The 12,589-nt window shown below is 32.7% G+C and overlaps 2 protein-coding genes across 10 annotated transcripts in view; one reads left to right on the top strand and one right to left on the bottom strand.

The window, feature by feature from the left end:
* The window catches only part of LOC129748565 (nocturnin), a 125,445-nt gene extending 113,521 nt beyond the window's left edge, over window positions 1-11,924 (top strand). For all 8 annotated transcript variants that reach the window (XM_055743224.1, XM_055743221.1, XM_055743220.1 and 5 more), the window contains 4 exons: window positions 736-801; window positions 866-987; window positions 1,054-1,767; window positions 10,918-11,924. In XM_055743224.1, the coding sequence (XP_055599199.1) occupies window positions 736-801; window positions 866-987; window positions 1,054-1,767; window positions 10,918-11,127 (1,112 nt within the window). In that variant the 3' untranslated portion in view covers window positions 11,128-11,924. The remainder of the gene's footprint in view (window positions 1-735; window positions 802-865; window positions 988-1,053; window positions 1,768-10,917) is intronic.
* A 93-nt stretch (window positions 11,925-12,017) lies between these two features.
* The window catches only part of LOC129748567 (proton-coupled amino acid transporter-like protein CG1139), a 53,258-nt gene continuing 52,686 nt past the window's right edge, over window positions 12,018-12,589 (bottom strand). For both annotated transcript variants that reach the window (XM_055743226.1, XM_055743225.1), the window contains exon 9: window positions 12,018-12,286. In XM_055743226.1, the coding sequence (XP_055599201.1) occupies window positions 12,033-12,286 (254 nt within the window). In that variant the 3' untranslated portion in view covers window positions 12,018-12,032. The remainder of the gene's footprint in view (window positions 12,287-12,589) is intronic.

The raw sequence follows: 12,589 nt of genomic DNA, 5'->3' as shown, positions 1-12,589 counted from the left end.
CGATCACGCTTCCTATACAGAGTAGTCTGTTGTACGGCAAAGGCGTACCACCACACTTCCATGCTTTCCAATAAAAAAATGCCCTAGACTTACAGTTTCAACACCTATCCAAACTTTATCCTACGAAGCTCATCTGATGCTTGCCTATCCGCCTATTCTTCATGCCTTTACAAATTCTTCTACCTAGCGTTTCATCTCGCCGCACGTGTCAATGAACATATTAAATTAAACAAATAGTTTTTAAAGGCTTCTGCAAAACTTAGACAGTACTCAACATTAACGACTTGATGGCTTAAAGCTGATATACCCAACTCCCATTTTTCCGGACGCCAATCGTAATTAGGGTTTAACATTAACCGATGCCTGTAATGTTTTTTGGTAAGTCGTTCTGGAGCGAGGAGGTGGGTTTCAAGGGTGTGTTTATCTGTTAAGGTTGTGGTGAATTGATTCGAATTTATTTTTGCGTAACGGATCTAAGCACAGGAGCTGAACTTTAACTGTAAGTTTTAGTAAAGAAACTTTCGTGTAGCATTCCGATATCAGTTGATTTCCACGCACTATCACACAAAACTAAACAAATCATGCACTTGCGTATTTTTCCAATGTGAGTTGTGTTAGTTTGCTTTCCACATACCATCACATGCACTATAAACTCTTCACCTTCCCCCAACAGGAGCTAAATCGTTTGATTGTTAAGTATCTAATCATATACTAACACACATTTTCCTCTTGCAGCATGTAGTGAACCAGAGACAAATCCAGCTCAGCTTCGAATCTTCCAATGGAATATGCTCTCACAAAGTAAGATTAACTAGATATTAGTCCTAAGGATAAGTTCTAATATCATTTTCTCAACATATTTCAGCACTCGGTATGCACAACGATGGATTCGTACGATGTCCAATCGATGCCCTCACCTGGGACTGTCGGCGGTATCAAATCATACAGGAAATAGTACAAAACGATCCAGACATCATCTGTCTGCAGGTAAGAGAAGGATTTTTTTTTTAATATCACGGTAGAAGAAATTACCATTTGTTTCCTCATCTTCAGGAAGTAGACCACTTCAAGTTCCTCCAGAAGATTCTGGCCACTCAGAACTACGCAGGAGTGTTCTTCCCGAAGCCGGACTCGCCTTGTCTCTACATCAACGGCAACAACGGTCCGGATGGTTGTGCCGTATTCTACAAACAGGATCGCCTAGAAATGGTCAATTATTTTACCCGCGTGTTGGAGGTTTGGCGCGTCCAAAGCAATCAGGTTGCGATAGCAGCTTTATTCCGAACCAGAGACACCAAGCAGGAGATATGCGTTACGACCACACATCTGAAGGCCCGCAAGGGAGCGCTGCTTTCGAAGTTGCGCAACGAACAAGGAAAGGATCTGCTCGGTTTTATTGACGGAGTAGCAGAACGGAGGCCAGTTATAGTTTGTGGAGATTTCAACGCCGAACCCATTGAACCCATCTACAGTACCGTATTGAACTACAAACCCTTGGGTCTTTCGAGTGCCTATTCAGATCTTTTGGCGCAGGAACTGGCATCGGGGCGGATAGATCCGTCCCAGTCCGTCAGTAAAATCCCTCACAGACCTAGCATTGATTCCAACCATAGCGTTGACGACGATTGCAGTATTAGCTCAACCGGACGAACCCTGGCGGAACTTTCGGCTTCCAGCGAACCGGCCTACACGACCTGGAAAATCCGCGAGGAGGGCGAAGTTTGCCACACGATCGACTACGTGTTCTACTCCAAAGATAAGCTCACGGTATGTTCCTTTTTTTTCCCTCGTTTTTTCATCCCGTAGGCTATGTTTTTACTTTTTCTAAACCAATGCGAATACTGATTCATAAGGATCTTAATTGCAATATGCAAAGTCAATCAGACTTAAAATTTGAATCTCATACCAGGCTTCATTTTTTTCACTTCAATGAGTGAACTGAGAGTTCATGTTCAAATTTAAGTCTCAATTTCATGGTTTAAGCAAACAGATAAAACAGTCTAGAGAATTCTAATGAAATAACTCATAATCATAGGTTTGGATTGAAACTTTCAGATGTCGTCCCTAACTTCAAATTTCAGATCATAGCATCAGTAATCGAAGCTATATTTCATACTCAAGGTATTTGTAAAGAATGACAGCTTGCTGTTAAATTCCTTGAAAAACAAATGTATCATACTCAGATCTGAAATTAAGATTTTCAAAGTGTAGAATTTAACGTAGACTTACATAAATAATTAAGAATTCAGGTCCATGTTCAAGACTTGCTTAACCCTCTAAATAGTACACCACCCCGCCTTCGGACAAGGTATACTGAAATCGGCATAAAACCAATGCCAATAATTATTTTTACTTACGCAGAATGTTTCAAAATTTGTTGATCTAACAATTCCTTCTAATGAAAACTGTTTAACAAGCAGTTGTTAAAGCTACAGCCAAGAGAAGCTTTAAAACACAAGAAAACTGCAAATATAACTATTTTTCGAAAAACCATCTATTTGGTAGCCTCAGAAACCCTCTTTGATTTATGTGTATTGATTTTTTGAGGAACAAAAATACCCTCAGTTAGGTAGAAGAGATGAAAAATCCCCGTCTAAGGGCGGGGTTGTAATAAAAACGACAACAATTCGAAAAATATTTACAATCTTAACTTTTCATATAAGCTGCACAACATTGCACGAGGACAAAAAAAATAAAACAAAAGATTTTTGTAACTATATGATTATTCATTTAAATGTATTTTTACATTTAAATTCATCGCACTAGATCGTATCTTTAAAAAATTGGTTCTAAACCTAAAGAGTGGTCTTAATTCACTTTCATCGATGGTTAAAATCTTTGAATTCGTTTAAGAGTCCGATCGATCGAAGTTGAGTGGAGCATAAAGTTAGTTTTTTGTGAGAGCATTCCAATTCTTTAAAAAATTTGCCCAATCTTCCATACATTTTTGATAATTCAAAGATTTTTACCTTTTATGAAAATCTATATATATAAAAATGGATTTCTGTCTGTCTGTCTGTCTGTCTGTCTGTCTGTCTGTCTGTCTGTCTGTCTGTCTGTTCCCTATAGACTCGAAAACTACTGAACTGATGTGCGTGAAACTTGGCAGGTGGGGGTATTGGAGGCCGGGGAAGGTTCCTATTGTAGTTTGAGACCCCTCCCTCTTTCATGAAGGGTGGGAGGGGCCTCCTTAACAAAAGACAATTTTTCGCATAACTCGAGATCCAATCAAGCAAATGGTATCAAAGTTGGCATGGGGTGGTATTTGGGAACTAGGAATATTTCTATGAATATTAGGTACCCCTCCCTCCTCTCAGTGGGGTGATAGGAAGGGGGGAGGGGGACTACGTTACATTTTTTTATATAACTCGAAAACTAATCAAGATATCGGAACCAAATTTGGCATGAGAAGGTATTGGGATACGAAAAATATTTCAATGATTATTTGAGACCCCTCCCTCTTTCCAGTAAAAGAGGGAGGGGGCCTTTAATATTTTTTTACATAATTTAAAAACTGATAAAGCAAATGGAACCAAATTTAGCATGGGAGGATTATTTGGATTATTTGGATACGAAAAATATTTCTATGATTATTTGAGACTCCTCCCTCTTTCCAGTAGGGAGATTTTAAAGGGGGGGGGGGCTCTTTTATATATATTTTGCATAACTTAAAAATTAATTATTAATTATGCAAATGGAACCAAACTTGGCATGGGCGGGTATTTGGGAACGTGACATGTTCTAATGATTGTTTGAGACCCTTTCCTTCTTCCAACGGGGAGAAAGGAAAAAGAGAGGGGAGTTTCATACATTTTTTACTGCATAACTCAAGAACTAAAACAGCAAATGGAACAAAATTGAACCATATTTGGCATGTGAGGGTATTTGGATACAAGAAATGTTTCTTTTATAAGTTGAAGCCCCACTTTTTTCAGCGGAAAGATATTAAAGGGGCAAGGGGGGCTACCATACAATTTTTTGCATACCGTCAACTGGGGCAACATGTAACAATTTTCAACTTCAATGGCTTCTAAAATCTTTATGCTTACAGATAATCATACCTCTTGTACATCAAAAGTTTTAAGGTAGATGGGTCATCAAACTGACGTAGTCAGAAAAATTATTGGTTTCACCAGTTATTTTTAAATTTACAAAAACATGCGATTTTCACCCTACTAAGAAAAAGGGGTAAGTTGCAACAAATTCTGTAATTTATGAAAAACCAAATGAAAACGATTGAAAATTCATAGTTTTTGACACATTTGTGATGTCATAGCGCATAAAGCACCAATTGCAGTATATTTTGGTTTTGTTCGAATAAAATTTTTATTTTTTCTGACAAAAATGTTTTTAAGAAAAAAGTGTTAATCTTCTGCATACATTTAGGGGTAAAAAATACTACAAAATATTCTATTAGCTCAAATCATGAAAATAAATCTAGGAATGGATGAAATTTTAATGTTAACTAACGCATAATGCAAAACAATCATATCCCAGCATATGGAAACGCGATTTATGAGATTTAGTTTCGATTTGCATTTTGTTGCATTTTACCCCAGACGGGTAACTGAATTATAAAAATATTTATTTAAAAAAATGGAGTGATTGTTCGAAAAATATTTCCACATGATCAATGTTGGTATAGGATGAGGAAACCAGTATAAAGTTTGTAGGTGATATTATCAAGCCAATCCGTCATACTGGGTAAAGTTTTTTACGGCATCGAAAAATGTTAAAAATTGTACATTCATTGTTCGATTTTTCAAATTTTATATGAAAATCAAAAACTTAAAAAAACTATCTTAGGATTCAAGAAACTATGTCATCATCATTTTGTAATCATTAAAAGATAACTTTATCTCATTACATTAAATTAAAAATTGAATCTGTGTGGTGTTATATAAATGTTGCATTCAACCCCGCTGTTGCATGATGCCCCGTTTGACGGTATCTTGAGAAATATTAGAGCAAACAGAGCTGACACACCATCCTCCTTTCAGTGAGTATGTACATAGGAGGAGGGAGGTGAGCCCAATACACTTTTTAATAGCATAAGTTTTCAATTTATGCTAACGAAGCCAACAAATGGAAACAAAAATGGCATAGAAAGGTACTTGGTTACGAGATATGTTTCTACGATAGACCCTAACGCTTCACAGTGTTGAGAGGAGAAGAAAGGAAGGGGTTCCATACAAATTTTGTTGTAAAGCTTGAAAAATTATCAACCAATGGAACAATATTTGATACAAGAAGATTTTTGGGAACGATAAAAATGGGTATGATTATTAAAGATCACGATCCCCATTCAGCAGGGGGAAGGGAAGGCCACGGGGGGGGGGGGAGGTGTGGGTGGTCTCTCTTATCAGTTTTTAGCAAAAAACCAGAACATATCAAGCAAAAACAACCATATTTTATCAGTTGGATTGTTTGCGTAAGATTTATTTGGAACCCTCCTTTTTTAGGGCGAAGCTTAAAGAAACAGATTAAAATTATCAGATCTTTAACACAAATGAAGATTCAGAATATTAGTTTAAGTTATTTTGGTGTAGCAATCCGAAACTCTCATTTTATAGCGGTTGCTTATGAAATATGTTATATTTTGATTTCAAATAATGCAAACAAAACAATAAAAAATTTGAATAAATTCTGAAAATATCATTCGATTTTGAAAGGTGTAGCAAAGCACACCGGGTCAGCTAGTAAATCCAATAAAAAAAAAGAGATAACAAAATTTCGAGTCAAATTTGCTTGATGCAAACTTGAACCAAATTAATGAGCGTTTATTTTAGTTTGAAATTTGGCCTTAGAAAAACTGCAATATTAACACATCGCGAACCAAATTTGAGATATTTCGTTTACCGCTGGAATGCTCTATCAAAAAGCAGAATTCAAATATAATGAATCTAATAATGAAACCTCATTCTTCGAAATTTAACACAGCATAACCCGTTATTGAAATATATTAAACTAGTATAATTTTGTGTTTTTAAAATGTAATATGCCAAATTTAGTTTTTTTGCGGCTTAAATTTTGTTGCGATCTTTAATAAAGTAATAATGTTAAACCACACAACGAGAAAATATAGCATTTTGTGCAGATTTTTTAGGTGAAGATCAGATGCGTGTTTCTGTAGCAGAAAATATTTTTCAAAAAAATCATTTCCATAATGAAAATCCTGTGAATGATATTATTAAATAAAATTTGGGTTATTTGCTTCAAACAAAGCTAGAAAATTAACTCAAATTCTTCTTTTTATATGTGATTTTCAGCTGAATTGTTTTTAAAAACTAATAATGAATAAAAATTTGATATCTTGAAATTAAATTGACAAGCAATCTTAATCTCTTGATCTCTTGAATTCTTTAACAATTTATGTCGATTGTAAAATTTATTTAAAAGCTAAATCTTTCCCTGAATTTTGATCCTTCATGCTGAATTCTATACGATTTCTAAAATGAACAAAAAATAAAAATTAGATTTTCAAATCTTAATTCCAGATCAGATTTTTATAACCCAAGTATTAGAGCCCTTATTCATGAATCTATTGTTTGAACTGTGTACTTCAGGTTCAAATAAAAATTCACTATTTAAATGATTGATTTTTATTCAGCATTGTCGATCTGAATTCAAATATGAATATATAATTACGATTCTGAATGTGGTTATTGAATTTTAATTGCCATTTCAGAAGAATTTCAGTTTAAGAACTTTGAATCTGAGTATAATACAAATTTTTCCTTTTTTTGTATTCGGAATACTTTTATCAAAATATTGAAATGCATTTGTTCTCGAAAAACATGATTTAAATTTGATATGAAATGCAAACTAAAATTTAAACCAGTACTTCAAAGCAGCTTTTCATTTCAAATTTCTTATTCTTATTCGAACTGAAAATCAAAAATCTTGAACTGGATACCAAATCCGAAATATTGAAATTGAAATACAATTTTATTATTGGAATTTTGGAATCAAAACCTTCGAAATGAGTTTTATTCAATTTAAAATTTGATATTTAGATCAGAATTATTTTTATGAACAAGTGAGAAAATTTCGAAAACAGTGTAAAGAATTTTGAGCTTGTGATGGGTTTTTGAAGTTTTGGCATTTATTTTTAGTCTTTATTGTTACTCTTGAAAAACCTTAGCATAAATTGATTCTGAATTTAAAATATGGAGGGTAGAGTAGAATACCTCGCTTGCTTTTTTGGATCCTCATGGGGGGGGGGGGGTTTAACCCCCAACCCCCTCCCCCCCACCTGCACTCCTTTCCTACAGCCATGATATCAGTTATATGTGGAGAAATTTTAACATAAATTATATAAGAATATAACTATGAGTCTGTTTTAAAATGTTTCAAAATGAAGAATGCGAAATTGGTCAGCGAAAAAAAAAATGTTGGTTCTTAAATGTTTATCCTAAATTTCAAATTTTGAAAGCTGATTAAGTTTTTTGTTAGTATAAATTCAATTAGACTCAAATTTCGGACTTTGAATTTAAGATTACAGAAATAATATTCCAGTTTTGTTCAAAGCTTTAGACGTAGAAATAGACCCATAATTTAAAATTATCAAATGATGCTTTGGCTTGCAATCACAAACTACAACCTAGATTTTTAATCACATCATCAGGTTTTAGAATCAAATCTTCAAAATTAATGCTTCAAATTAGTTCAAATTAAAGAACGAGACTCAGTTCTCAGATGCTGATTGCACACTTTTACACCAGACTCACACCTCTAAAATTGATTTAAAAAACTGGTTTCAAATTTGAACTTCGGACAAGAACATCACAATAAGATCTCAGGCTTGAGTCTCAAACACGGATTAGAAAATCATATCGCGAAATCAAACTGTACGCTAAGCCGCTGCAAAATATGACTTTTTGCTTCCATATGATTTTTTGAATCTTTCGGGTCACCAAGCGTCAGTGTAAATTTTGAGATGATTTGGTTGATTCCAACGCGTTTAAATCACGTATTTTATCATCTAGAAAATTCAAATATGCTTGAAATGAAGTCGACTTCGATTTTTGGTTTTCACTATTATTATTATTATAGTATATGAATAAATTATATTCATTATACTATTCAATTCATTTTTTGCTAACATGAGAAGAAGCTAAGTTTTTATGGAAAAAGTTCGAACCAGTTCAAAATAAAAAATCTGAATTCAATAAAAATTGTTTATAAATGGCGTGGTTTGCTGGCTAGAACTTTGAAAATTTCAAGAAATGCTTTTGTCAAGATCAAGTAAGTCAACAAATTAATTGGCTTTGTAATGCAGTTTTTTTTGCGATTTTTTTATTTTCATCCTACGGTTCAACAGCTTTTAATTAAACAGTCAAAAACGCTAATATTAAAAAATAATATATTTTGAAAAAAAAAAAATTCATAACATCGAATATCTTTTCTGGGGTAAAAGTTAGGTTTAAGGTTTGTTTACATGAAGTGTACTGCAAAAATCAAGGAATATTTTAAATCTTAAGATATATTTTTTCGAACTTTCAGTACATTTCTGGCGATTTTTGAATGAAAAATTTTTTATTCTCCTACACAAATTTCCATAAAAAACTATAGCTTGTTGCGCTAAATGAGGACTGAATAAATCGCTCCCAAAATATTTATTGCTATTTGTGGCATTAAAAAAAACCCAAAAGAAGTTTATGGGAGGTGTAAAAATGTATAAATTTGAAATTTTCATACAAAGCTTGCAGCTGTCTACTGTACACACCCAAAAAAATTGACACAGATGACAAAATTGAGAAAAAAAACTAGGAGATGACTAAAAAAATCACAAATTTAATGAAAATGACGAAAATAACGAAACTGGCAAACATAAATATTATAAAAATGACAAAATTAGTAAACAAGGCAAATATGACTGATATGATAACAAAAGATTAAAAGGAAAATAAAAAACTACAACAGTGGCAATTATAGAGGATTACAATAAAGAAAAGAATGAAAAAAAAATTATAAAAACTACAGGGAAGATATTAACAAGTAATTACAAAAAGGACAAAACACGACAAAAACGATAAAAAGGACAAAAATTAAATATGAGAAGGAAAAATATCAAAAATGACAAAAAAATGATAATAAAATTATAAATAAACAAAATATATAAATATACCAAAAAATGATGAGTTTTTAATTATTTCCAGTTTTTGATATTTAGCCAAAACGTTCCTAAACTCAAATCTGGTTTTTTTTTGCGACCAAAAATGAAAATTTTAGGACAAGTTTTGTCTAAATAAACATGAACAATTTGAAAGAAGCCTAAAATACATTTAAAAATCTTCTAATGTGTTTTTATGAACATATAATTTTTTTTTGAATAACATTCCCGGATTTTTCCTGGGTGTTGGGTTAAAAATTTTGAAATCAACTCTCCGGATTCTTAATAGCTCGGATTTGTCTGGTCCGGATGCGAGCTGGAAATATTCTGGCAACCTTTAAAAATATACTACCCGAATTAAAAAAAAAAATCATACACCCACAAATAATTGAATTGAAAATATGAAGAAAAACGTACAGAACTAAAAAATATTTGCAAAAAAAAAGAATTAAAATACAAAGATTTCTAAAATACATCAATAACAAAAATTAGAAAAAATTTAAAAAAATGCTCAATAAACTCAAATGTTAAAATCATATCACATTAAAATCACATACAAATAACACACAAATGACACCGAAATAAAAACAAATAGCACATCAAATAAACTCGCATAAAACTACATCACATTTAATTTAAGTTTACTCATATATCACTCCAACTTAAATCAAACATCGAATTATCAAAAAGGTTCAAACCGAAATGGCAAAAGAAAAAAACCGGAACCTAAATGACAGTCGTTTAAAGTTACACAACTATGATTAATGATGAAGAACGAGCAAAAATACTACCTTTAAAAATAAACAACCAAATCAGAAAAACGCACAAAAGCTACATAAAAATATTAGTTTATTTTATAATATTGAAAAAACTGGATTTTTTTTAAATCACATTGCTTGCAAAGCTTCATATCTAAAGTTTAAGTTGAATCTTCTGAATCATATGTTTGATATGTTCAGTAAATTTAGTGCTTCTGATTCAAGTTTCTGATTCAGATTTAGAACTCAAGTCGCATTTACAAAATTATAACTTAAATTTGTTGAAAATTTTCATCTTCTTAGCTCACACTGAGATTCAGAGATTCTAGCTAAATATAAAGCTTCAGCCCTCTCGACACAACATCTTAAATTCTGATATCAGTATAATTTTTTACCGTTAAATTGATTGAAATAAAATAGATACAAGAGAAAATAGAAAATAAAATAAAAAATCTCGTATATTTTAACAAAATTGACAAAAAAAAAAAAATAGAAAGAAAAGGTAGTAAGGTTCAATTTAAAATTTAGACCGACTGCATGGTAACATTTAAGAAAATTGAAGTTCTGTTTAAGATTTATATCCATATCTCAGATCCAGAATTGAGGCGACTCGAAAATAATTCATAAGTTTAGAGTACAAGACAGAAAATGAGCCTTTAAAATGAAGGCTCAGATTCCGTACTTTTGTTTCTGTTCTCCAAATCAGGCTTTCAATAAAGATTTCAGATTCTTACACCATATGCAGAAGTTCTTTAAAATTGAAATATAGATTGAAACTCAGTTTTTTAAATTCTTTTTTCTGAAACTGAAATCGACATAAGCTTTTTACTGTCTGTAGTTTTTATTTAACTAACAATTGTGACATTGATATGAAAAGCCAAAAATTGTATAAAGCGTTATAAAAGCACAGTTTTTTTTTCCATAAATTCTCATAACTTTTTTATTCTGAGCTACTCTCTGAAATGATTTTTTGAGTTTCAGTGATTTTGGTAATTTTAATCAAAATATGTTCTAATCTTAATAAACACTCATTTCTTGTTCCAGATCAAAAACTGCCTCATGTTCCCGAGTGGCGAAGAAATTAGTCCGGATCGAACGCCCAGCTATCAGTACCCGTCGGATCATTTTTCGCTGCTTTGTGACTTTGAACTGCAATCCTCGAGCGAAAAGAGCAACGGAACTGGAAGCCCTAGTGAGACTAGCAACAGCAGCAGCAACGAGGGCAGTCTTCAATCCGAAAAAGCCCAACTTTAAAAGTGAAAAGTTTTAAGAAAAAGTTTTAATTTGTAACACAGCGGGTTTCTGCAGAGCAAATTAGAATGCTTCCTACGAACCGAGAGTATCAAACTAGGGTGAAGTTAAGAGAGTTTCATATTGTTGAGCCCTAGGCTTTGAAGGCTCCTGACCGAGAAGTCGAATGATTTTTATGTTGTAATATGTATAAACAGAAAACGAATCCTCTGGAGGAATGGTGAGAGCAATTTATTTTTCTAACAAACGGTAAACTTTGAGTTTGACTTATCAGTTTAGTTCAAAGAGTTGATTGGCGTTAAACAAAAGTGGATACTAAAACATTGAAAACACACAAAACATGTACATTTTGTGATAAACTAGTTGTGATATTAAGTGGATGTTAAACTTAATTACAAATCAGTTGACTTCCATCAGATGAATCCCGTGAATTTTATTTATCATTTGAATAATAAGAACCATAGAATTGAAAACAGAACACTGATTTCCGCATGTATATGAGAGTAGTTAAGAAAAAGCGCCATATGCTTGTAACTTAGTTAGGTAGAGCCGAGTTAGGGTGAGTGTTCCAATTGAAGTTTTTCTAAACCTATGCATAATTTATGATAGACTATAGTTGGTACATGCACGATAACGATTAATCTTAACGCAATTAATTGAACAAAGCTTTGGATGCAACTGTTGTCGAAGAAATATGTCAATTTATAAGATAAACAAAACAAAACAACTGACAAGACAACCTCGTAGCAATGGAACGAAATCCGAGATAAAATTGGAAATAAAACTTAACGATATTAAAAGTGTGTTGTATTTTAAAGGCTAAACAAAATAAATCCTTTGGAACAAAACATTAAAAAATCTTAAACTACATCATGATATACAGGGTTCTCAACTCTTCTTTAGATCCTTTATACTTTCTGCAATCGATAGCTATGCAAAATTTCGATGACGCTTTTGTAGGTTCCAGTGATGAGTCCCGAGAGGCCAAACAGTATCAGTAACAGATCTTTCCAGAGATGAAATCCTCCCGGTCCCAGATTGGTTGGCCACTTCACGCAAATGTCCATGAGCGATGGAAAGACTATACCCAGCATGGACAAACCAAATGCTCCCACCAAGGATATGAACAGACCGAGCTTCTGGACTGCTACCGCAGTGACGACTGAAATGGAAAAAGAGATTTATTGAATTAAATGAATTAATTGTATTATATAACTGTAAACTTTCATAATTAAGATCCATTTCGGAGTATGTAAAAGTAAACTTTTAGTACTATTGAATTCTTGAAATGAAGAACTTGGACGAAATCTAACCAACTTATTTCTCTAGACACTTTATTGCTGTCATTGATCTAAGTATGAAAAAGAACTCACTTGTTAATGGTACATAGGGACTTTTGGTTTAAAAGTGGGAGAACTTCATTGATTCTGTTCCATAGTAAAATTGAACAGTATGCTTTACTTTT

This window comes from Uranotaenia lowii, chromosome 2 (genome assembly GCF_029784155.1).
Source record: "Uranotaenia lowii strain MFRU-FL chromosome 2, ASM2978415v1, whole genome shotgun sequence".
Classification (NCBI taxonomy): Eukaryota; Metazoa; Arthropoda; class Insecta; order Diptera; family Culicidae; genus Uranotaenia; species Uranotaenia lowii.
This window is presented reverse-complemented; position numbering and strand designations above follow the sequence as displayed.